This window comes from Biomphalaria glabrata, chromosome 17 (assembly GCF_947242115.1).
Source record: "Biomphalaria glabrata chromosome 17, xgBioGlab47.1, whole genome shotgun sequence".
NCBI lineage: Eukaryota > Metazoa > Mollusca > Gastropoda > Planorbidae > Biomphalaria > Biomphalaria glabrata.
The window spans coordinates 26,580,446-26,605,700 of record NC_074727.1 but is presented as its reverse complement, the minus strand read 5'-3'; the positions used below and the strand labels follow the sequence as shown (position 1 = coordinate 26,605,700).

General features: G+C 38.1%; 1 protein-coding gene across 18 annotated transcripts in view; it reads left to right on the top strand.

The window, feature by feature from the left end:
- LOC106057714 (transmembrane and coiled-coil domains protein 2-like) overlaps positions 1-25,255 on the top strand; it is a 98,703-nt gene that overhangs the window by 56,506 nt on the left and 16,942 nt on the right. For 16 of the 18 annotated variants that reach the window (XM_056016003.1, XM_056015997.1, XM_056015998.1 and 13 more), the window contains 2 exons: positions 7,759-7,978; positions 15,160-15,186. In XM_056016003.1, coding sequence (XP_055871978.1) covers positions 7,759-7,978; positions 15,160-15,186 — 247 coding nt within the window. The remainder of the gene's footprint in view (positions 1-7,758; positions 7,979-15,159; positions 15,187-25,255) is intronic. The other 2 variants (XM_056016001.1, XM_056015999.1) reach the window with 1 other exon arrangement.

Below are 25,255 nucleotides of genomic sequence, written 5' to 3'. Positions count from 1 at the left end.
TTTTGTAATGAATATATTAAAAAAAACAAAGCTTATCAGAGGGGAAGAACTCCGCCCTTAAAACTATATATCAATAATGTACATGTAGGGTTCTAAAATCTCTTAAAAAATGAAAAGTCTCCTAAGATTCTCCTATAAATTGCCAGAATTCTCCTAAAATTTTGTCCACTCTCCTAAAATTCTTACCCAATATTTTTTAAAATATAATTTTGCTTATTTCTTGCTAAAATGGGGGGGGGGGGAACAACAGCGTAAATAGGCATTCTGATCACATAGGCATTCTGATCGCATAACGTTACAGGCTGGCTGTGTTAATGAGCTGACTAGTGACGCGTCTACACCGCCTTTCACCCACTTGTGAAGCACGACCTCGTGATTGAAGATGGCCTTGGCTCGAGCGAGCATTTTGCCTGGCATTATTTTTTCTGAATGTTGCGTAGAAATTGTTGTTTCCTTTCATTGTTACGACTGAAGACGCGCTAGATATAGTCTGTAGTGACTATTGTCTATAATTAGAGCAATTATCAACCTAATGTGTAGGCTACACCCCTTCGACCAGCCCTCATCTAAAATCTTCTTGTTGTAACAGTGACTTTGCATGGAAAGTCAGTAAATCTAGCTAGAAATAGTATCTAGATTTAGATCTAAGTTAGATCTAGTAATTAGATAATTCGCACCTAACCTGAAAACTGTTAATTTTAGTCAATTTAATGATCATGATACTTCTAATGTTTAGGTTACTCTAGAAATACGCTAGATTCTAGATTTACGCTAAATCAATAGAATCTAGTGAAGATAATTCGCACACAGCCATGAAAAGCCCGCAAATTTTAGTGACTTAGATCAGAGTCTAGATTTACGATAGATTTAGTGAAGATAATTCTCACATAGTCGTGAAAAGTCCCCAAATTTTAGTGGACTTGGATTAGCCGTGAAAAGTCAGTGAATTTTAGTGACTTAGATCTAGACTCTTTAGCCTTGAAAATCTTGCAAATTTGAGTGACTTAGATCTAGAGTCAGGGGCGGACTGGCTATATGGGCAAACGGGCAAATGCCCGGTGGGCCAGTACCAAATGGGGCCGGTCTGGTCGCGACCAAAGAAAAAAAAATTTCAATGCAGACAACTTAAAAAGAAAAGTGACAGCAGCAAGACATAAAGGCCCGAAAACGTTGTTTTTTTTTTTTTCTTTTAATTCCTATTAAATTAATTTTGTTTGAAATTCAACAAGAATATCCACACAAAAAATACACAATACACTGTACGTATTATCATTTGCAAAACGTTAGACCGTACTTTCTGCTATGCACAAGCAGCATGGACTGCTTTGATGTCTTCAAGGTTCTGTTTGGCCTAATCATATTCTGGTCGGCATGGGCCTTTGATGGCACTCCCATTTGTTTGTTTTTTTGCTCCTTCCCTCCCCCGTCTTTTAATGGTTCCAATGAAATTTAACCAAAAAGAGGGATGAGAGAGGTTCAGTTAGAAAACATGGATATAACGCAGCAAAAAAAAAAATAAAAGATAGGCGCGACAATTAGCTCTTTAACAATACTTAATAGAAATTAACTTAAACACATACACACAGCCGCAAAATTGCAAACCACCCAACTTATTCACAGCTCAATATGGGTATAAAGCTCTACTTTCTGCGATTTGAAAAGAAAAAGTAAGTTTCTTTTTGTTTATTTTTAATAACATAGATCTAAAAATACTACTCTTACAAAAAAAATATTATTTAATTAAAAAATAAATCTAGATCTAAATCAATTTTTATACTATTATTATTATTATAGCTTTTATATAGCGCTACTTTCATGCTTATAGCATACTCAGAGCGCTTTGGTCCAATCTCATTTGTGGACCAGTGGGGGGAGGGGGTATCTAGGAGTTGGTTTTCCATGCTGCCTTTAGGCGCTCAGTAAACGCAACTCTGCCCGAGTCAGGTGTCGAACCTCGAGCCCCCTTCTAGCTAGCCAAGACAAGCCAAGTTCATGCGCACTTAGCCTCTCGAACACGCTTCCCACATTATATTTAATGGCAAACTTATGCTTAGTATGAAGTCATTAATGATGAAAATTATTAGATCTACAATAATTACAATAATTTATATAGCGCTGTTACATCCGATATTTAATGAAAAAAGATTTATATTTTAAATAATGAGTCATGGTATATTCATATACAAATCGCGTTTTTGAGAATATACTAGAAGGAAGCAAGAGCTTTTCACATTAAGTAAGCCCAATGCGCTGAACGGCGCGGGAGGACCTAAGTCTAAGTAAGTCTAAGTAAGCGCCTCTCTAACCGTTCTGCTTTCTCTTATCTTTTAATGGAATAGGTTGCCTGAGTCAGCCAGAAAAATCAATGATTTAGCATAGTCACAGATCAGCATGCATGACTAGATTGGCACATGAAAAGCGTAAGACGTAACAATCTTATTTTTGGAAGAAATGTCTGTAATCTACTCATTTGGCTTCTATTGTATTGTTTATAGTTTTCAGACTACATACATGTATAAATAGAATACATTATGTAATCCTACGAATGCATACATCCAGTTTTCAATGCGTTATCAAACTTTATGTATTTTGTAAAGAATTAGGCTTACACCTATTCAATACAGTACTTCCAGGGAAGTCTTTTGTATGGTGGACTTGAGGTGTTCCCATTTTTCTGTTGCTGTATTTCCAGAGATATTTTTAGACTCGCGTTCAAAAGATTCCGCAAACTCTATCTGGAGATCAGGGTGACACATCTTGCTTACATCCGATTGGGGTCTTCCAATCTGATTGGTATGGTGGATTTTTTGGGGGAGAAGATTGATCTTGCAACATACCAAGGAGTGATCTGTGTCGCAGTCTGCACTGTGATAGGACCTGGTAAGCTTGACAAATTTTAAGCACTTTTGTCTTACCATGATTAGGTCTAGTTGGTGCCAGTATTTGGAGCGAGGGTGCCGCCAATATACACTGTGCTGCGATTTAGTCTTGAAATAGGTATTAGTGACACAGAGGGAGTGTAGTGAGCAAACCTCGAGGAGCCTTGGTCCATTTTCATTTACTTTTCCGATACCAAAACGCCCAATACAGCTGTCCCATGCAGAGTTGTCAGATCCAGCGTGCGCATTGAGTTCGCCGAGGATGATAACCTGTTCCGTAGTTGGGATCTTGCTAAGAGCAGACGAAATTTTGTCATAAAACATATCTTTGGCCTCTGGTGTGGAGCTCAGAGTAGGAGCGTAGGCACATATCAAAGTCACATGTCCAATAGATGTGTTAAGGCATGATAGGAGTCTTTCTGAACCGTTGCACTTCAGCTCTACTGTCTTCAGCAGTGTGTTCTTAACTTTGAAACCAACGCCATGTTCCCTTACTTCACTTTCGGCTTTGCCTTGCCAGAAGAAGGAGTAGTCTTTTTCTTTGATTGAACCAGAGTCAGCTAAACGAGTTTCCTGAAGGGCAGCAATGTCTACTTTGAGCCTGGACAGTTCATCGTTTATTATTGCTGAATTTCTTACTTCTTCTATGTCTGGTAAGTTTTCATTAAGTCCAGTTTGTAGAGTACGCACATTCCATGTGCCCAGTTTAAGAGTGGAGCTCCTCTTTTTTTTCTTCATGTCGACTGGTACATTGGCTTTGTGCCTGCTTTTCAGATTTTGTCCTATCCTCATGTACCCAAACGAGGAAGACAGGCATGACGGGACAGCACCTTATTGGCTGGGGGCTGCCCAGCTTGAGGCGGATGGTAGCTGTCCATTGGAATCCTAGGATCCCTCCCACCCACGAAAGTTGCCCCTGGCGCCCTGCTCTACGTCAATTGAGCATTTGAGCTTACTACTGGTGACTGCCACTTCCCGTGTTTGGCCAACGCCAAAGGCGACTCTAGAGTGTCCTCTCTAGTTTTTGGGGTTAGGGCTTTGAATAATGAGATGAAAGCCTGGGCATTGTTTATGGTCAGAACGATGTCGCCCACACAGCAGTTCCCCCCTCTCCGCGCAGCTGATGTAAATAAAGGAATGGAATATCCAATACAGTTTGGGATCAGAGTTTTCCTTCTCCTAGATGGGTAGCCAACCAAGGCTAACGAGCCCCTCCTGCCCGAAGCTTACTGGTTTAGGCGCCAGTTGCTTGCCATTGCTCCTTCTCCTGTCTGTGGTAACGGTTCTGCTAGGCTCAGTAACTGAGCCACACGTGAAGGCCAGGAGTTGGACTGGTTGTCAGAGGCTATTTGAGACTCATGCCATTGGAAGCACTTTATGGGTAATGATGGGCTTAAGACCATTACCACTTCCGGCGTTAACAACCTTGCAGAACTTTTGTTACTGTAACATCAAAGGGGCATTGACATCTTGTGAAAAGCCACCACTAGGATAATCGGACCACAAAACAGTTCAACTGCTGCCTAATTACTGCACGAAACTTAAGGAGGGCAAAGTCATTCAAAAAACCATACAAGAATGGACTCAAGACAACATTCTCAAACAGGGTTGTCTAGACTGCACCAACTGGAATTTGTTTAAAGAGACCACTTCAAAACTGGAAGAATGGGTCGAAGCAGTGATGAATTACATTAAATTCTGTGAAAACATGTGTATCAGTACTAAGAGTATCAAGATCTACACAACAATAAACCATGGGTCACTGCAAAAATAAAACGGGAAATCATCAAAAAGAAAAGAGTGGCGACAGACAGGAAAGGAAAAGAGCTCAACAAAATCTCAATGTCGCTCTTGAGGAAGGGAGGAGAAACTACGGCACCAAGCTGGAAGACTGGATCAAGATAAGTGACATGAGACAGGCGGGGGGTATCTTGAACAAAATTGCAGGAGCACAAGTCAAGGAGTAAAAATAATCCTGCTACAAGAGACGACAAAACATTATCTAATGAGTTAAATGAATTCCATTGTTGTTTCGACACTAACGATTTTAATTATCTAAGACTTAAAGCCCTTGAAGATGTCAAAGATGTTAACAGCTATTTTGAATTACCGATTACTAAAGAGCAAGTTACAACATTTTCAAAAGCTTCAACCCGATGAAAGCTGGTGGGCCTGATGGAATAAAAGGCAGATTTTAAAAGAATGTGCTGAAAAACAAGCTGAACCTTTCCTAATTTTTTCCACTTCATTACTAAACCACGAGATACCATCAGTGTGGAAGTCGTCCATAATCCCAAAGGTTTCCAAACCAAAGGAAATGAATGACTTTAGACTCTGTTTCACTTACTTCCAATGTGTCTAAATGTTTAGAAAACCTGGTTAAAATATTTCTTCTGAATGATCTTTTATAGTAAGTTGGACCCTTTACAATTTACTTACCAAAAGGGTAAAGGTGTAGGACGATGCTATCCTAAATATTTTTAATTAGGACTACAAACATCTGGACTTACCTAACACTTATGTAAGATTGTTCTTTATTGATTTCTCATCAACTTTTAGTACCATATAACTTCATTTATTTATTGAAAAAAATGAAAGCATTGAAGAAGATTAGTCCATATATAATACTATGGGCTAATGAATTTTTTACCCAGAGACCTCAGAGGGTTAGGGTAAACAATGTAATATCAAGTGCGGGCATAGTTAACACAGGGGCGCCCCAGGGGGCTGTGACATTGCCATTGTGGTTCATTTTGTACACTAATGATTTTCAACCCGATAGTCCTTTTTGCTCCTTCACAAAATTCGCTGATGATGTGACTCTTCTTGCCCTGCTCTCAGAGAGCTCAGATGTAAATGACTGTCATTGAAATAAAACACATTGAAAAATACTGTCAAGATAATTTTTTATTATTAAATGTAAAAAAAAACAACAAAGAGATGATAATCGATTTTCGCAGGGAAAAGAAGGAAAATAATATTGTTTCTGTCGCTGGAGAGACCATTGAAATACTGCAAAATTTTAAATACCTTGGTCTTAGGCAACAAATTAAATTTTACTGCAAGTACTGATCAGCAAAAAAGGGCTGCAAAAATTGCAAATACTTAGAAAAATGTCTTCGTTTAATGATAGTGAAAAGGCCTTAGCTATGTTTTATCATGCTCACATCTGCTGGCAAAAAAACAAACTCCATTTGGGAAGCTGTTTAAGATAAACATTCATAAAAAAAAAGCTAAAAAGATAATAGAAAAAAATCACCTTTTAGGTCAGGATTTTTAAAATTTTACCATCACAAAAGAGATATATGACACCGATAGCAAAGACAAACAGACACAAAAACTCTCTTGTTCCCCTGGCAATCAAATCATTAAATAGAAACTATCTGATAAAAACTTTTCACATGTAAATTATGATTGAGTCTGAAGTGAATGTATATTTTGGTTTTCTATAATTATAATGTTTTGTTTGGTGTAATGCACAAATTGTAGGACAAATTTCCTTATGGATAATTAAGATTATTATTATTTTTATAATATATATATATATTTATAAATGTATTAATGATATGAACAAAATTAGAATTTTTAAGGCAATAGCTTATCTTCTGACAGCTTAGGGGTGCAGATTTATTTATTATGTAAACAGTAATATCACATTATGAAGTGAATCAGATGTTGACAGCATAGTATACAATTACTCAGTACCAGAAGGCCTACTAATCCTGATCATTTTATTGGCCTAGATCTATTAAACGTGTAAAATCATACGAATTCTAGATATTGATTCTAGATCTAGATCTTTTCTATATTCTAAATCTAGTCTAGATCTATAAAGTAGATCTTGATCTACATTTCTAGATCTAGTCTAAGCCTAAGGTGATCAGTTAATGCAGCTCTACTATTAAGGGAGCTCTATTTCAAATCCTTATTCCAGAAGAATTATAGAGTCTTATCATTGAGGACATGTTGTCTTTTTTTACTTTTAAGTGAAAAATAACGCCAAATGATTTTTAAAATTTTCAAAACAATACCATGGCTTGAATATTCCTGGTCTATTGGTGAATTTGATGTGGGCCACCTCTTTGTAATCTTATTTTGAAGTGATTCATGTCTTGTCTATGCCAATGAATAATTGTGTGAAGTTTCAACTTGATCAGAGAATGGGAGTGGGAGAAATACACATATGTTTTACCAGACAGAGTGGATTGATAGAAGCATTGGTTAAAATGCACTAAGCTAAGGTAAGATAGGCCTTGTATATAAAAAAAAAATATTCTAAGTTAAGGGGAGATAAGCCATGTGTAGAGAATTAGGCAATAAGATAGCTAGAGTAAATAATTATATGTTAAAGCTTATATCAAAGACTGTATGTATAATAATAAAGAAAACTTTGCAATGGATTTGTTAATTAACATTGTCATTATTACCATTGTCACAAATGAGTTTCCTTCTACAAAATAGTGACTTATCAGAGACGTACATGTGTTTTATAATTTAAAGACTAAATAAGCCAAAATAATACTTATTTTAAAAAGAGAAACACTTATATTAAAATGTACTAAATTTTTGAAAATTAAAAAAAAAAATTTTTTTAAATATTTTGTGTATTTATTATATTTTATTTTGGAAAATATAGATTTTCATCTAAACATGTAATGAAATATGAATCAATTAAAAAAATTAACCAGTTTGTCAATTAGTTATTGGTAATACATTTTTTTTTTTGTGATATTGAATAAGGGAATAATTTCTACATTGTAGAGAGATATAGTTGTATTTGCAGAGTTCTTCCCCTTAGATAAGCTTTCTAAGGATTTATATATTTTTTTTTTCTATCAGAGATGCTTGACCTGATTATGTATTTACTTTTTACTTGTAGCTATTGTGAATGAATATCTTCAAATGGCTTCTGACAAACAGCCTACAGCAAGGATAAAGGCTTTATTTGAGAAGAAGAACCAAAAGTCGGCCATGAACATTAACCAGTTGCAGAAGAAGTTGGAGAACTACCAACATCGTTTGGTGGAAATAGAGACTCATGGTTACACTGGACACAAACAAGCTAAGGAGGTGTTGCGTGATGTTGGTCAAGGCTTAAAGTAAGTTGACAGAATTAATCAATTGGGTTATTTCATCCCACACATGGTTAAACATCATAATGGAGGAGGTTGACTATCTAGACTATAAAGTAGAAATGTAAGGAGTATGTGTGTTCTGAATAGAAATTAAAATCCTTTGACCAATCTTGATGAAACTTTGCACAAATGTTCCTTGGGTGCTAACTGGAACCGTGATGTATGTATAGTATCCCTAAAACAAACTAAAGACCCTCAAAAAAAAAAAAGTTGCCAAACTCTATGAAAGTATTAGTCTTTGATGAATCAAGGTCATGTTTACCATGTTTAGATCAATAGGATCAATATTTAATTTTTAAAACTACACTTTTGCACAGATAGGTTTTTACTTTGACACATGAAAATACAAAATATAGTCTATTGATTTCATTATTTAATAAAATTAACCTTTAAATTTGTGTTTCAAAAGCATTTTTACATAAATTTGTTCCTTATATCTGCGAATTTAGACGTCCTGACGTATTCTTTCATTAGACAAGACCGAAATGTTACACATCTCTCTATTCCTAAAACTCTAATTCAACTCTAAGATGATAGAACTTCTCTTCACAAAGATAGTTTTATAAACATAACACAAACATACTAATTATAGTCCATTCATTTCATATTTTAATCAAATTAACATTCAAATTTGTTTTCCTAAAGCATTTTTCATACATTCGTTCGCTATAGCTGCTAAGTCGTATTGACATACATTTTAATAGTTCCATTCATGAGTCACGTTTTCATCTAACAAAAAAGGTCAGGCATGCGCAGAGGAAGCTTCCATGCACGCGCAGAAAGAACTCTATCCAAGCCAATATTTAACTCTAGTTTAGTCTAGATCTAGGCTATCTCTAGCTCAAGATCTAATTCAAAGATGATAGATCTACTTTATACTTTAACACATGAAAATACTAAATAAAAACTATTCATTTCATATTTTAATCAAATATATGTAGGCCTACAAGCTAATGTTTTTATTTGAAAAAATGGATTTATATCGATTAGCTATTTTGATAGCTCCATTCATACTATGTTCACATTTACGCATTCGCTATACTTATAGCATTATTACTTCGTTTAATCGTTTACAAAACACTCTCAATGACTATATCGACAGTGATACGCAAATTAAGACCTGCTGGCTGTGGGTAACATATATATATATGGCTCCTTTTGTCTCGAAAGGCAATGGATCCGCCCAAATGAGTCACTGGTTTTGGCTTAATCTTGAGACGGGGCAGAATCTGATGTGGCTAATCAAGCCAATTCTAGAACGGCAGACTTTGCCACAATTCGTACATGTGTATGCCTCTGATTTAGGGGTAGCAGACAGGGCAGCTTTCTTTTTATCCCTCTTGATTAAAGCCGCTTCAATTCTTTTGTTCTCAGCAAGGGTTGTCCCAGCACGCACAGTCTGTCTCCATGCACTCCGGTCTTTGGCTATGTTTTCCCACATACTTTCACTGATGCCTGAGGCTCTCATGTCTCGCTTGCAGACATCTCTATATGTTAGTCTTGGGCGGCACTTGGGTCTGACTCCTTCCACAAGCTCAGCATATAAGATATCTTTCGGGATTCTACCATCTGGCATGCGGGTGACATGTCCGAGCCAGCGTAATCTTCTTTGTGTCAGGAGAGCATACATGCTGTTCATATTGGCCAATCTCAAAACTTCCTGATTGGAGACATGGTCCCTCCAAGAGATGCCCATTATGCGTCTCAGGCAGCGCAAGTGGAAACTATTCAATCTGTGCTCTTGGTACATGTATGTCGACCAGCTTTCACTGCCATAAAGGAGAGTGCTCACAACACAGGCGTTGTAGACTAGGATTTTGGTCGCTGTGGTCAATTTACCATTTTCCCAGACGCGCTTGGAGAGTTTTGCCAGTGCTGTGGTAGCTTTTCCTATCCTTTTTGTCAGCTCGATGTCTAAGTCTAGGTTACTGACAATTGTTGAGCCCAAGTAGGTAAATTCCTGCACCACTGAAAGGGTGTGGTTCCCAATTTGTATTATAGGTATTTCTGCGACGTCTTGTGCCAGGATTTCGGTCTTGGAGAGACTTATAGTAAGGCTAAACTCTTGACAAGCAGCTGCTAAGGCGTTCACTAGCTTCTGTAGACCTCCTTGTGAGTGAGATACGAGTGCCGCGTCATCGGCAAACAGCAGCTCCCTTATCAAGATACGACGCCTTTTCGTTTTGGCTTTAAGACGTGCCAGGTTAAAGAGCCTTCCATCGGATATGCTATGGATGTATATTCCGTCTTCCAGGGATTTAAAAGCACTGGATAATACGACTGAGAAGAAGATGCCAAATAGTGTAGGGGCCAGTACACATCCTTGTTTTACACCGCTCTTAATGGAGAATGGCCTGGAGGAAGAACTTTCAAACTGAACGGTGCCCTGCATATTTTCATGAAAAGCTGACACTAGTTTTCTTAACTTATTTGGGCAGCCGATTCTCTCTAGTACAGCAAACAGACCGCTTCTGCTAACAAGGTCAAAGGCCTTGGTCAAATCAATAAAAGCTATGAAGAGGGGCTGCTTTTGTTCTCTGCTCTTCTCCTGTAGCTGCCGCAGAGAGAAAATCATATCTGTTGTAGATCTACCTGCCCTAAAGCCACACTGCGACTCTGGATAAACACGATCTGCCAGGATCTGTAATCGCTTTAGTAATACTCTAGCAAAAGCCTTTCCGACTATGCTAAGCAGTGAGATGCCTCTGTAATTGTTACAATCAGAGCGGTCGCCTTTATTTTTATAAATTGTAACAATGTTGGAGTCTTTCAATTCCTGGGGGACCATTCCTTGTTCCCAGCACAAGCTTAGCAGTTCATGGAGTGGTTTGATTAGGGCATGTTTTCCAGCCTGAATTACTTCAGCAGGAATGCCATCTCCTCCGGGTGTTTTCCCATGTGCAAGCATGTCAATGGCAATGCTCAGCTCCTTTACTGAGGGCGTTTCGTCTAATTCTGTCAAAACTGGAAGTGATGGGAAGTTGGAAACAGCATTTGGTGAGATGGCGTTTTCAATCTGATAGAGTTCTGCATAGTGTTCTACCCATCGTTCCATTTGCAGCGCACGATCGCTGATGATTGAGCCATCTTTTGACTTGAGCGGAGCACACTTGCTGGTGTGAGGTCCAAAGGCTTTTCTCATGCCCTCATATAGTCCTCTTATGTTACCACAGTCGGCACAAGATTGAATATCTTCGCATAGCTCCTGCCAGTATTTGTTAGCACATTGTCTCGCTACTCTTTGGGCATTGTTACGTGCAGCTCTGAGCCTTTTTAAGTTGCTTGGGGTGGGATCCTTCTTGTAGATTAGCATGGCTGCTCTTTTGTTCGTAGTGGCAGTTTCCATTTCTGGTAGACTAGCTTCAAACCAGTCTTCGCTTTTCTTGGTTTTGTTTCCAAAGACCAGTGATGATGTTTGGTAGATTGTATCACGCATAAACGTCCAGCTTTTTTCTACCTCAGTCACAGAGAAGTTTTTAAAAGCTTCCTCTAATTTGTTCTCAAATTCGGTGCAAAGATCAGGATTTTTTGTGCTAGTAGTATTCAGGCGTGATTTTCTTTTTCCCTGTGAAGTGTGGATCTTAGTTGGCAGCAGTCTTGTCCGGCAGGACACTAAAGTATGATCAGTATCACAATCCGCCCTTTGGTAGCTACGTGTCAGCAGTATATTTCCAATGTCCTTTTTTCGTGTCAGTATCATATCCAGCTGGTGCCAGTGCCCAGACCTAGGGTGCCTCCACGAGACACAGTGCTGTGGTTTTGTCCTGAAGTATGTGTTGGTAATGCAGAGCTTATGGTATGTGCAGAATTCAAGCAGTCTTTGTCCGTTCTCATTCATCTTTCCGATTCCAAAAAGCCCAAGACAGCTTGGCCAGGTAGTGTGATCTGATCCTACTCTGGCATTGAAGTCACCTAGAAGGATCATATGTTCTTTTTGAGGAATGTTTGCAATGGCTTCTTTGAGGTCTTCATAGAACTTGTCTTTGTCCTCCTGAAGCGAGCATAGTGTGGGGGCATAGGCACTAATTAGAGTGACTTTTCCAGATGCTGTCATCATATTTATGCTTAGTAGCCGTTCCGAGCCACCAACTGGAGGGACTATCATGGGAAGAAGACTGTTCTTGACAGCAAAGCCCACACCATGTATTCGAGTCCTGTGCTTTCCCTTTCCAAAAGAAAGTGTAGTCAGTCTCGCGGAGCATGCCGTTTTCGGCCAGTCGGGTTTCTTGCAGGGCTGCAATGTCAATATGTAGCCTTTTTAGCTCGTTGTTTATAACTGCCGTCTTCCTCGATCTGCCTTAGATTATCAGTGAGACCAGGACACATTGTCCTGACATTCCAAGTGGCCAGTCGCATGACAGGGATTTTCTTTTTCAGTTTAATTTTTCTTCTTTTGTTGCTTGGTGCAAGTTTCCAGCCTACTTGTCGTTTTAAACTAAGCTCTAAGCACCCATTAGAGCAGGCAGGCTGTGGCGGATCAGCACCTAACTGACTGGGGGCTGCCCAGGTTGAGACGGGCGGTAGCTGATCAGTGAGGCGCGAAGACCTCTCCCACCGTCAGAGACAACCCGTGGCGTCCATACATTACGCCAATCAAGTTGGACTTATAACCCGTAACTGTTGTCTCCCGTGTTGTTTTAGCCGCTTTGCAGCAGCACCAGAGTTTCCTCTCCGGGGCGCATTCCTGGGCCTTGGATAAAGGGGTCATGGGTGGCCCATGCGTCATGATCCCTCTCTCGACCTTGCTGATGTGATCCAAAGGAACGCATCGCATTACATTTGGCACCAACTCAGTTGCAGAAGCTGCCGGAGGGAATTTCGTAGCTGATACTCCCAACGCCTAAGGGGCTTCACTCCTGATTTCTCCTCGAGGTTGTCTCCTGAAGCCTCAGTACCGCAAGGCAGCGGGGGTTTGAAGTCAGAGTACCCCTCTCCTAGATGAACTGCCTTACTAGGCTGACGAGCTCCATCTGCCCGAAGCTCTCGTTTTTGTGGGGCCAGGTATCCGCCTTCACCCCTTCACCTGTTAGTAAGAGCAGTTTCGCCGGGCTTAATATCTAAGCCACACGAGCAGGCCAGGTGCTGGACTTAGTTGTCAGAGGCTATTTGAGACGCATGCCATTAGGAGTACTTTATAGACAATGGGAGCTTAACCCCATTGACACCCCTGGCCATGACAACCTTTGAAACCGGGTAACATATGGCTAGTAATATATATGAGTGACTTTGTTTCTGTCTGGAAGCCTAAATCCTGTGCACAAGTGCTCATTTAAGGACTTTGTAGACAAATATACATACATATTCAATATGTCATGTGCACAAGTGTTCATTGAAGGACTTTGTAGACAAATATACATACATTGTCAATATGTCCTGTGCACAAGTGTTCATTGAAGGACTTTGTAGACAAATATACATACAAATGTGCACAAATGTTCATTGAAGGACTTTGTAGACAAATATACATACATTGTCAATATGTCATGTGCACAAGTGTTCATTGAAGGACTTTGTAGACAAATATACATACATTGTCAATATGTCATGTGCACAAGTGTTCATTGAAGGACTTTGTAGACAAATATACATACATTGTCAATATGTCATGTGCACAAGTGTTCATTGAAGGACTTTGTAGACAAATATACATACATTGTCAATATGTCATGTGCACAAGTGTTCATTGAAGGACTTTGTAGACAAATATACATACATTGTCAATATGTCATGTGCACAAGTGTTCATTGAAGGACTTTGTAGACAAATATACATACATTGTCAATATGTCATGTGCACAAGTGTTCATTGAAGGACTTTGTAGACAAATATACATACATTGTCAATATGTCATGTGCACAAGTGTTCATTGAAGGACTTTGTAGACAAATATACATACATTGTCAATATGTCATGTGCACAAGTGTTCATTGAAGGACTTTGTAGACAAATATACATACATTGTCAATATGTCATGTGCACAAGTGTTCATTGAAGGACTTTGTAGACAAATATACATACATTGTCAATATGTCATGTGCACAAGTGTTCATTGAAGGACTTTGTAGACAAATATACATACATTGTCAATATGTCATGTGCACAAGTGTTCATTGAAGGACTTTGTAGACAAATATACATACATTGTCAATATGTCCTATACACATGTAAACATGTAGACAAGTCAAAGACTCACTGTTAATCCTCCAACAAATTTTAGTTTCAGCTTCATTCAGTCAAAATCTTCTTTCTTCAAAAATATATTATACAGGATTACCAGAAGCTTAGCAAATCTACAACTCTAGTGTAAAATTTGAGAATTCTGAAAAGAAGAAAATTATATCAGTTTTTTTAAAACTTGTCCAACAATGTTGAAATATCATGTGAAATAGCTTTTTAAACTATAGTTGACTTGAAAGTCCCAATGTTTATAGGCAGGGGTCGCATTACAGAAAAATGAGTTATACTTTCAAGAATTTAACCATATATGTCAAAAAAATTCTATTTATGATTTAATAAAATATTCTGTTAGACTTTGAAGACTATTCAGCTTTCATTTAAAGTAAAAAAAAGTAAAGATCCCTTTCAGCACTTTAGCACTCAGCCTCTGCAGCGTTCACACACTGCACAAAATTACAATTTTACTGACCAGCTTTTCAAACATTTTAAAGGGAAACAAATAGAAGATTGTTTTCTATAGCAAAATTGAGTTGAACCAACAGAATGTATAACCCCACCAGCCTGAAAAAAACACATTGTGCTTATATAAACGTAGTGGTAGTGGGATTGTCAACATGTTCCTTACACAAATCATGTTTCAATGAAACTGTTAGAAGTCACTGGTTTTGCTAAGCTGAATCATAAAACCTGTCCCATGTTTAAATTATTTTAGGAAAGAATTCCATAGCAATATTTCTGTAGTTGGAAGATGAGACTATGCTTATATAATCAGATCGGAAAAGTGTCTTGTCAATTAATGCACATCATTGGATTATCAAAGGCAGTTCTTTGTTTCCATTTTTTAGATTTTTTTAATGCAATTGGTGAAAAATCCAAGGTATTTTATTTATACCCATTGTATACCTTTAAGATGAATCTTTATGTTAAGCTTAACATTTGCATGATCTTGTTGTGTTGAATGGTTTCAGAAAACTTGGTTCACTTAGCTCCAGAACGTGAGTTGTAGTTGACATGTTCTGTTTCTTTTCTTTAGGAATTGTAACATTCAAGTTATTGATTTTCTTTTGGTTCCACACTTTGGCTGTACACTTAGGTCAACTTTTGACCTTGGCTGCTTACATATTAAGATAATAGTAAAAACGTTTTTATATATCAACTTGGGTAATCATTTTTATACATTAACTAGACTCTGTACTTATACATTGAATAAGAAATATATTGTCTACTCATCTACATTTATTTTGGTGCTGAGCTGTAGGCTCATTCACAGTTATGAAATATAGTTGCCTCATTATTATCCTACTATAAGCAATCACCTTATTATCTCCCCCCACCCCTGTTGGTGTGTTTTCAATGATTCCCCTCGGCTGGCTATATGCTGCATGTTTCTAGTTTGTCAACAGTCTTGAATTCAAAAGCAGCTTGACACCATCTCTTGACATTCTTTTTAAAGTTTGAGAGATAAGTTTGATAAAGATGCATACTGTTATGACTTTGCCATGCGCACCGCCATCCAAGATAGTGCAGAAAGAAGGTGCGCACTATCAGTGACCAGACAAGTCGGATATTGACATAAGAGACTAACGATTTCCGCCCAAGTAGAGAGCCAATATGGAGACGTTATGCTCAAGGCAGATGCCCTTTGTGTTTGTCATGTCTCCGTGTAAATAAACGTCTATGTCCTCGTTGAGTTGCCTCACTTAAGTTATTACAATTGGTGTCAGAAATGGGATTATAGGCAACTCAACGAGAGGAGGTAGGATTTACAATGGCAGCTTTGAAACAATTAGACCAATTCTCGGTTAGAGAGCTTAGGAAGGAACTTCGTAACCGATATAAGATAATTGGTGGTACCAAGGAGGTGCTTACAGCTTGTCTCCGGCAAGCCTTGATTGATGAAGACGAAGATCCGGAGACCTACCTATTTGAAATTGAACCGGAGATTTATGAGCTTATTGGCAAGATAAATGAAGGTATTGATGCAATGTGTGAACAAATTAACAGTATGGGGAAAAAGGTAGATAAAATGGTGTCTCGAGTAGACTCGTTGGTAAAGGAGCAGTTGCCTGTAGACTCGTTGGTAAAGAAGTTGCGTGGTCAAGACTGTGGCTGCACAAACAGTGGTGACGGAGACGCTGGGAATTGGAGCGCCGTCTGTGTTGTGGGCAAGTCTTGTGGTTGTGACTTTCAAGACGAGAAACGTGACAACGATTGCTGTGATGATCTCAACGAGATGTACTAAATCGAACGAAAAGAGACAAATGAAGAAACTGAAGACTGTTACGTGCCTGAAGCGTTTGTTCCTGTTGTACCTGTTACCAGTACCTTAACTGAAGTCTGTTATGTGCCTGAAGCGTTTGTTCCTGTTGTACCTGTTACCAGTACCTTAATGAGCCGGACGGAGCAAGACAACGTTGGGTCTGCGTTCAAGCCTGTTGCTATGGACCTTAAAGACCTCTGCCTATCTGTCGGTGCTCACGAGGGAAATTCGAAGCTTGACAACTGCATCCAGAAGTTTAGCATGAACTGTACGTGCGGTGCATCACACATAGAATTTAGATGCCAAGAAAACCACCAACAGGGCATATGTACTTCTACCATCATCATCGACATTGGCATAGATGAATGTCAATCAAACCACTCTAAATCTGAGCTGTCAAGAGGAAGACATTTTCCACTTGAACCTGAAGAGATTTATCTTCTGGACATAAGACTGTTGTCTGAGGATGACTGCGGTGCATTGGACTTTGTTTGCAACGTGGCTGCATGTGAACCTGCAGCTCCCTTGAGAGGAGTCTGTCGGGAAGGTCTGCTGAGACAGCGTGTCCGATCAACGGCTGTGCTGAAGAAAGCAGTGCTCGACACTATCTCTTTGTGTGGCAAACGGCCACGTCATCATCGCAACAACAGCCTGGTCAACTGGAGAAAGAGAAAGCGGCACTGGAGGAAAACAATGCGGATGGCTTTGTGGGGAACACGCTCCCTGCCGCCTGTGGCTCCCACTGATCGACCTCCACCTGAACTGTCAAATCTCAGCTGCAGTGTTTCTTTTCGGGACGAAAAGTGCTAAGACGAGGGCAATGTTATGACTTTGCCATGCGCACCGCCATCCAAGATAGTGCAGAAAGAAGGTGCGCACTATCAGTGACCAGACAAGTCGGATATTGACATAAGAGTCTAACGATTTCCGCCCAAGTAGAGAGCCAATATGGAGACGCTATGCTCAAGGCAGATGCCCCTTTGTGTTTGTCATGTCTCCGTGTAAATAAACGTCTATGTCCTCGTTGAGTTGCCTCACTTAAGTTATTACAATACAGTCTTCCTATTGTGGAGAAACTGAAAAAAAAATGCACAAGTGCATTCTGCTAGCATTACAGGAAATGTGATACCAGATGCCTGGCTTGTGAGCACAGTTGTGTATTAAGGATTGGCCTCTTTAGTCACATCAGAAGCTCATAACAGATGCCTAACATGTCAGTACAGTTGTGTATTAAGGATTGGCCTCTTTAGTCACATCAGAAGTTGATACCAGATGCCTAGCCTGTGAGCACAATTGTGTATTAAGGATTAGCCTCTTTAGTCACATCAGAAGTTGCAAACTGAAGATTGTCTCCCAAGACATAAAATGCCTCAGAAATTATAAGTGAACATAATATAGTTATGCAGCCAGCCATACAAGCAAACATTGGAATGTGGCCCTCCATAGAAAAAGTGTGACCACCCTCTTTACTAGAGCCAATAATTAGCCTGGAAAGGTTGAACTTGAGACAAACTAGATTTGATAAAAAGGTTTCTTCACCCACTATACCCACAACTGTTTTTGTATTTTGTTATAAAGAAGACTAAAATGCAACACAGAGAAATAACATTTTGGCCATACAGACAGATTGAGTTGATATAAGCTTTGTAAAAAAGTAAATAAACTTTATGAAATCCTAATTGCAAGATCAAACAAACCACACTCAGACACCTATTTGAGAATAATATTATAAAAGCTAAAAAGATTTTATGTATAAGAAAAACACCCTCTGGGACAGGATTATAATATTTTACCCTACAAGATACTGATCACAATAACAGTCACAAGAATTCTTTTGTTTCACTTGGCAATTAAATTATTGAATAAAATCTTTCTGATGTAAAGAGAAATGAAAAATGAACTATTTTGTGTTCTATGGTATAACTTTTTGGCTTGTATATATATTAGTACTAGGTGACTGAGCCTCACTCGGTTGAATGATTTGGTAAAGATATTTACTCAAACTCATTTTGGAAACATTTTTGTAATGGCAAAAATGATCAAGTGATTGGGAAATGACTACCAATCCAACGAGTTGCTTTTAAGTTCTGTTAGTTCTAAATGTCACTGTACATAGTGATTACAACAGAAAATGGTTTAGAAAATCCGCAGCTCATGTCATGTCGTTTTACATTGCATCTTTTGTGTAAAACTATTGACCTATTATAGTCTTGGAAGAAAGTCTTTGCAGTGTAATTTCTCAAATGGTTACGTTCAGACATTTAATATTGCAGTTATTATATCCCTTGTGGCTTGAGAACCAAACATCAGGTGATGCGAAGTTATAGGGTAAAACATGGACTTTGTAACTTTGTGCACTTTTCACTTCAACATAGCGTTAGTGTTGTAAAGAAGGTTACATCAATTCCATTTTTAGGAGCAGTAAAGTGTAAATGTAAAGTAAAATTTCTTTTTTATATTTATTGTAATAATGTACTCACAAAGTAAACTATTCCACTGTTGAATAGGACTATGTTCATTCTATTAAGCTATCTAAACTAGTTTGTTATTTGCTGTCCTATTACATTTGTAATTGCCATCAAAACTTGGGGAAAAATTAACCTGTATGTAACATTTTTTGCATTATTCTTACTATAAGGTATTGGATGTCAGATGTGTGACTGAGTGACAAGAGTCGCTTGGCTAATGGAAAACTTTTTTCCAGATACTTATTTCATTCAATTACCTATATGGGAGATTAGGTCATATTTCTTTGAGCTGGCTATGAAAGTTGCACTATAAAATGGGGATTCATCATTAATTAAAGTGCAATTCATAAATATCAGTCACTTTTAATGCATACTGTTGTAACTCTATCTTGCAACTCTGTGCTGCCCAAGTCTAGGACTTAAAAGAGGCTGTGCTCAAGGCAGATGTTATTACTTTGTGTTTGTGATATCCCCTTTGTATATCGTTGAGTCACCTCTCTTAAGTTATTTCAGTACATTTAACTATGTCTAAAAAAAAATAGATGTCAATTGCTCTTCCTAAATCTACTAACAGTTTTTCTAGCTTAATTTTTTTTTTTTGCTCTTGGAAATAAATAGTGTCATTTTAGTTCTTTTAAAGAAGTATCAATATTATAAACACCTAATGAAAATGGATATATTAGGGAAGAAAAAAAATGAAATAAAATTTGCCTAGGTTTGTTTATGGTTATTGTGTTTTGGTGATTTATAAATTGTTTACACTTAAACTGCGAAGCAGTAAAGGTGGTTTTTACTTTAGCTAATAGATCCTAGAATAAGATGATGTGCAATTGTTTAATTAGGTTTATTGGCTAATTTAAATTTGTTCATGTTTGCAAAGAAATGTTTTAGTATACCGCTGAAAGCTAGTGAGCTAGTGACGAAAGTGGTGTCAAATTTTATTTTCACTTTCTTGCTGTTGGCCAAGTGTCGTAAGCAGTGTCAAGTTTTTTTTCCTTTGATGTCATTAAAAACCCTTTCATTAATAAACAAATGTCTAGGTAAAATTAATTTTATAATAATAAAACATGTTTAAACCAATATAATGGTCAACAATTGAGTAAAATTGAGTAATGTAGAGTGCCAGTTCAAGGGGCACAACTCTTGCCAAGTAAAATGGACAAGGGGAGATAATTTACTAATCTCTTCCATGTGCATTGCCAATGCGTTTGAAAGATCATCTAGGCGATCAGTCAAGATAAAAGAAATAAAATAAAACTAAGCGACTAGCGTAGCATACGCCGCTATTTTGCAGGGCCAGCCTTAGGCCACTGCAACCTATGCGACCGCAGTGAGCCCCGCACTTTTATAGGGCCCGTACTTTCATTGGACCCGCGCTAATTCAAGGTGTATAAATTGTTAAATAAACCATTTTACAACTTAAAACAGACTTTTTGCGCCCTCCTGTCGATTTACCAGGAGCTCCTGGAAATCTCCCGAAATTGCAAAAGATACGAAAAAGTCCTTAAAATATACTGAATATATAGACGAAAATTGTCATTTTGAGGTGTCATTCAATATAGAAAATGCCAATCCTACGTGCGATAAATAAAAACGTTATTATGCATTAGCCGTAATTGTGTAATCTGGTGAAAGAAGCTTCTCGCGCCTCAAACTAATGAAGCATTACTTGAGGTCAACAATTCTCAAAGATAGATTGAAACATTTGGTAATTCTTTCTATTGAGCTTGATCTATGTAGGAAACGGAATTATTATGATATACTGTATGACTTTGCTACACGCATGGATCGTAAAGTAATTCTGTACATAGTAAAGAATGAATAAAATGCAAACTCTTAAATTTCACTTATTATCCGCTTCTATACCCAAACTTGGCCCCGCGAAATCCGTTTCACGTAGGGCCCCACAATGGTTAAGTCAAGCCCTGCTATTTAGTGATGGGTGAATATACATAGTAGATTACTTGTTCTCTTTCCATGACTTCTTGGTCACAATGGTTAAGTCCGGCGCTGCTATTTAGTGTTTGTAAAATGTTTGTTTGTAAAATTTTTTACATGTTCGGATGTTCTTTCATAGTTGAAGGACAAAAGGGGATGGGAGCGGGCAGGGTTTGATAAATCCAAATGACAGTCCAGCATGCAAACCGCATGACCAGGCAGCCATCCGTAGTGATCGGTGAATTCAGTGGCGTAGCTAGGGTGGGGGGAGGAGGGGGAAGAATTTGAAGATACCCGGGGTCCCCAAATTGAGGGGGGCCCCCAAATTAGTGTTCGAAATTAGTTTTCAAAGAAATTAAATATTACGCCACTGTCATGTAGTCTTTCTTTTCAGGGTGTTATATAAGTCATTGACCATGTTGCTTGTATTCCTTACAGATTATTAACACTTTCCGTGCGGGTTACTCTCAATTTCAAGGAGTAACTTCCATAGTTTTGACTAGTGCCGTGCTACTCTCAGAAAGTAACTTGGTATATAGGGTAGTCATCATCCTTATCATTTAAGAAGAAACCTGATAAGAGCACTGAAAACAAAGGAGGCCATGAATGTATTGAAGAAAAGTATCACTATTCAGATGATTTATACAAAGATGCAACAGTCGAAGAAGTAGAAAAATCTGTAATTAAGCACAAAGATTTCGGATAAATCCAGCCTGAAATTTTATCTGAGGAACTGCGAGCAAAATTCTGTTAAAGGGTAGCTTATTTTTCCTAAACAAAGATGAACAGTATTTGTTTCCAGTAGAGTTTACCCAAAATAAATCATAAAGTTTGGCATCATGGTTCACTAGAAAGCTTCCTAAAGGAGAAATTTGCAACCGATCTTGGCTCCTCTCTATATATCATTAAAAAAGAAATCTAGGTCATTGAGCAAACCTGGAGTTGATTCCACCAAATGGAGGAAACCTGAAAGGCTGAAAGAACATGAAGAAGGAGTCTACCACAGACAAGCTGTTTTGAAGAGAAAGCTAGAAGAAGAAAAGGCAGAACCTGTTTCATGTGCATCTAGCAAATATCAGCTTTTTTGGAATTGTACATGAATTGCTAAACTTTTTTTCCAATTCATCCTAGAGATGGGCCAAACTGAAAGAAGGTGGAGCCTGGAGTTTAAAAAAGGAGAATAATACAAGGTGGTCCGCAAGAGAAGAAGCTACGTCGGCAATTTCCTTGCATCTTGACAAAATCATCAAGCTGTTGGAGAAACTTTCTGAATGAACAACTGAAAGAATGGACACTAGAATCAGTGCACAGAATCTTCTTCATCCAGTGGAAAATTATGAATCTTTTGCTTATCTGTAATTTTGGTCAAATGTCAAGGGCCCAATTTATATAGTTCAGAAGAAACTACAAATAGTTTGGACTGCACAAATTGGAAGCTTCTGAAGAAATTAAAACCCTTTCATGCTTTTTGCAAAATGATGAGAAACGGATGAAACTGATCACCCAATCCATCCAGAAAGCAAAAGAAGGTAGCGAATGCTATGGATTTCCTGTAATCAAAATAACCAGAAGAAAGAAAAGACTTGATGGTGAGTTTAGTTCTGATGTAGGTCTGTCAATAGAACTGAAATTTAAATGTGTTGCGACAGAAGTGCTGGACAGACTTCATATGGAGATGGACAGATTCCATGGAAAACCATGTGAACACCTTTTGGGTTTCTTCTTGAACCAAGAGACCTCTTGAAGTTGAAGTCTATGGACGATGACATGCTGTGTTACTTTTTCCTGTTTAATAAAACAGGAAAATCGCTTTTTCAATGATGTCATTGATGCACGAACACTTCCCATCAACAAACCAGTGCCTCAATCACCAATTGACATGGCTTTGATGTCAGTAGAGTCACTAATACTAGACAGTATCGATGTAGATGAGACAGACAGTCATAGATAATATAAGCGGCATACAATGGACGCTAACACAACATTTAGAGGACCTGGATTTCGCTGATGATATCTGCCTTCTCTCCCATACACAACAAAATGCTCAGACCAAACTGACCAGACTCTCAAAAATAGCGAAAAAGACTGGACTTCTAATCAACAAAAAGAAAACAGAAGTTATGAGGATCAACAACAGACAAAAAACCAATCATGCTACAGGGAGAGAATATCCTTGATACGGACCACTTCACATATCTGGGAAGTAGAGTTGGTAAAGACGGCGGAGCTGATGATGATATACTAATTCAGATCAATAAAGCTAGGTTTGCCTTTTCAACTCTTCAAACTATCTGGCGCTCTAAGGCATTATCTCTACACAACAAGATACGAATCTATAATACAAACGTTAAGTCTGTCCTTCTATACGGTTCAGAAACTTGGAGAGTCACTACAACAAATATGGAAAAGCTCCAGACCTTTGTTAACACATGCCTATGCCGGATATTAGGAAATAGGTGGCCAGAAAAGATAACTACTATCGATTAGTGGGAGAGAACTAGACAAAAGCCCATCATAGCCCAAGACATCACAAAACGAAAATGGAGCTGGATAGGACACACCCTGCAAAAACCAGCTACCAATGTTGCAAGGCAGGCACTTGACTGGAACCCACAAGGAAAGAGGAAAGTGGGCAGACCCAAGCAAACCTGGAAGAGGTCAGTCATCAGTGAAGCTGAGGGTACTGGAATGACATGGGAGCAGATTAAGAAAGCTGCTCAGAACCGAGTTCGGTGGAGAGGTGTGGTTGCGGCCCTATGCTTCCCTAGGAGTGCACAGGATTAAGTAAGTAAGTAATCGATGAAGATGATGTTATAGATGCCTTTGCTGCACAGAAAGCACAACCTGAAGCCATATGAATTGAGATTTGTCAGTTATGCATTATTTTGCCAATAAACAATGGTATAATTCATTGAATATTTTTCTTAATGATTATTTCTTGTTAATTTTACTGATATACTGTACCAATTTGAATGTAGGCTTATATATTTATGAAGTACATTATTTCATGTCATATGTCGAATGTCAAAATGCAAGGGGCCCTCAAAGAGGTCAATCCCCCCCGGCCCACAAATCTCTAGCTACGCCCCTGGGTGAATACTTGTTCTCCCCCCCCCCCCCCCCTTGTTTTTTCATGGGGTGACTTTCCTTTACTTCTTCTTTTCGTCCAAACTCTTGAGCGACGAAGAGAATTATATATATATATATAGATGTACAAATATACACAAGGTTGCATCAATGATCAATTGATGTAGCAATAATAATGTCAATACATGGTGGACATAAGTTAATGCGATAAATAAATGTGTACACATAAAGTAATTATGTTTCTTACGACAGTGAGAAATACACATAATGCACAAATTCAATACAAAAGAAATGAGTTTAATCCAAATAAGTAGATTCCAGTAGTGAACATAATCTTACCACAAGGTCCAAGTGAGTAGGATAAGAATAAGGGAGCAAAATGAATGGAATCTGTAAATGAACACCCCTCAACATTCTAAATAAAGTGTGGCGACTGCTCGCCATTGGAGAACTTTGAGCCTTATATGCCGCTTGGCAGGAAATAGGGATTGGGAAGGGCAGCATGTGATAGATCATGTGATAGGTCAAGATATATCATGTAACATCCAGTCAAGATTAGCGCTTCCCACTTAATAGTCAGATTATTTGCAGACGATTTCATAATATATAGAACAATAAAAACAACACAAGAGACAGAAATTTTACAAAGATGAATTACAGAAATGGGACTCAAATTGGAGCATGTCTTTCCACCCAGAAAAATGTCAGTTGTTAAGAGTAACAAAAAAAACTAAAAACAAATTAATTCCACTTATCTTATTCATGGTAAACCAGTAACACAGACTAAAAATTAAAAATACCTAGGTGTTATAATAAATGAAAAACTGTCATGTAATCCCCATATTGATGAAACTATAAAAAAAATCAAATAAGAACATAAAACTAAAATATTATTTAACCTTGATTAGGCCAATAATAGAATATGCATCCTCTGTTTAAAACATTAAGAAACTGGAACAGACACAAAATAGTGCAATGAGATTCATAACAAACGAATATTCACATTTGACTAGAGTAACACCTTTAGTAAAATCACTAAATTTAGACAGCCTTCAGGATAGAAGACTTAAAAGTAAAGTAAGCAATTATACATAAAACACAGAACCATAATCTTCAAATACAAAACTTAATAAAATACTCAGGGAGACACAAAGATAAAGGCACATTCCTCATTCCATATGCTAGACAAATTTGTACAAAAGCTCCTTCTTCCCTAGTGCTATTTGAGCATGGAATGGGTTGCCTGAGCTAGCCAGGAAAACCAGTGACTTGGCTGAGTTAAGGTCATTGGTTTAAAATGCATGATGCGTA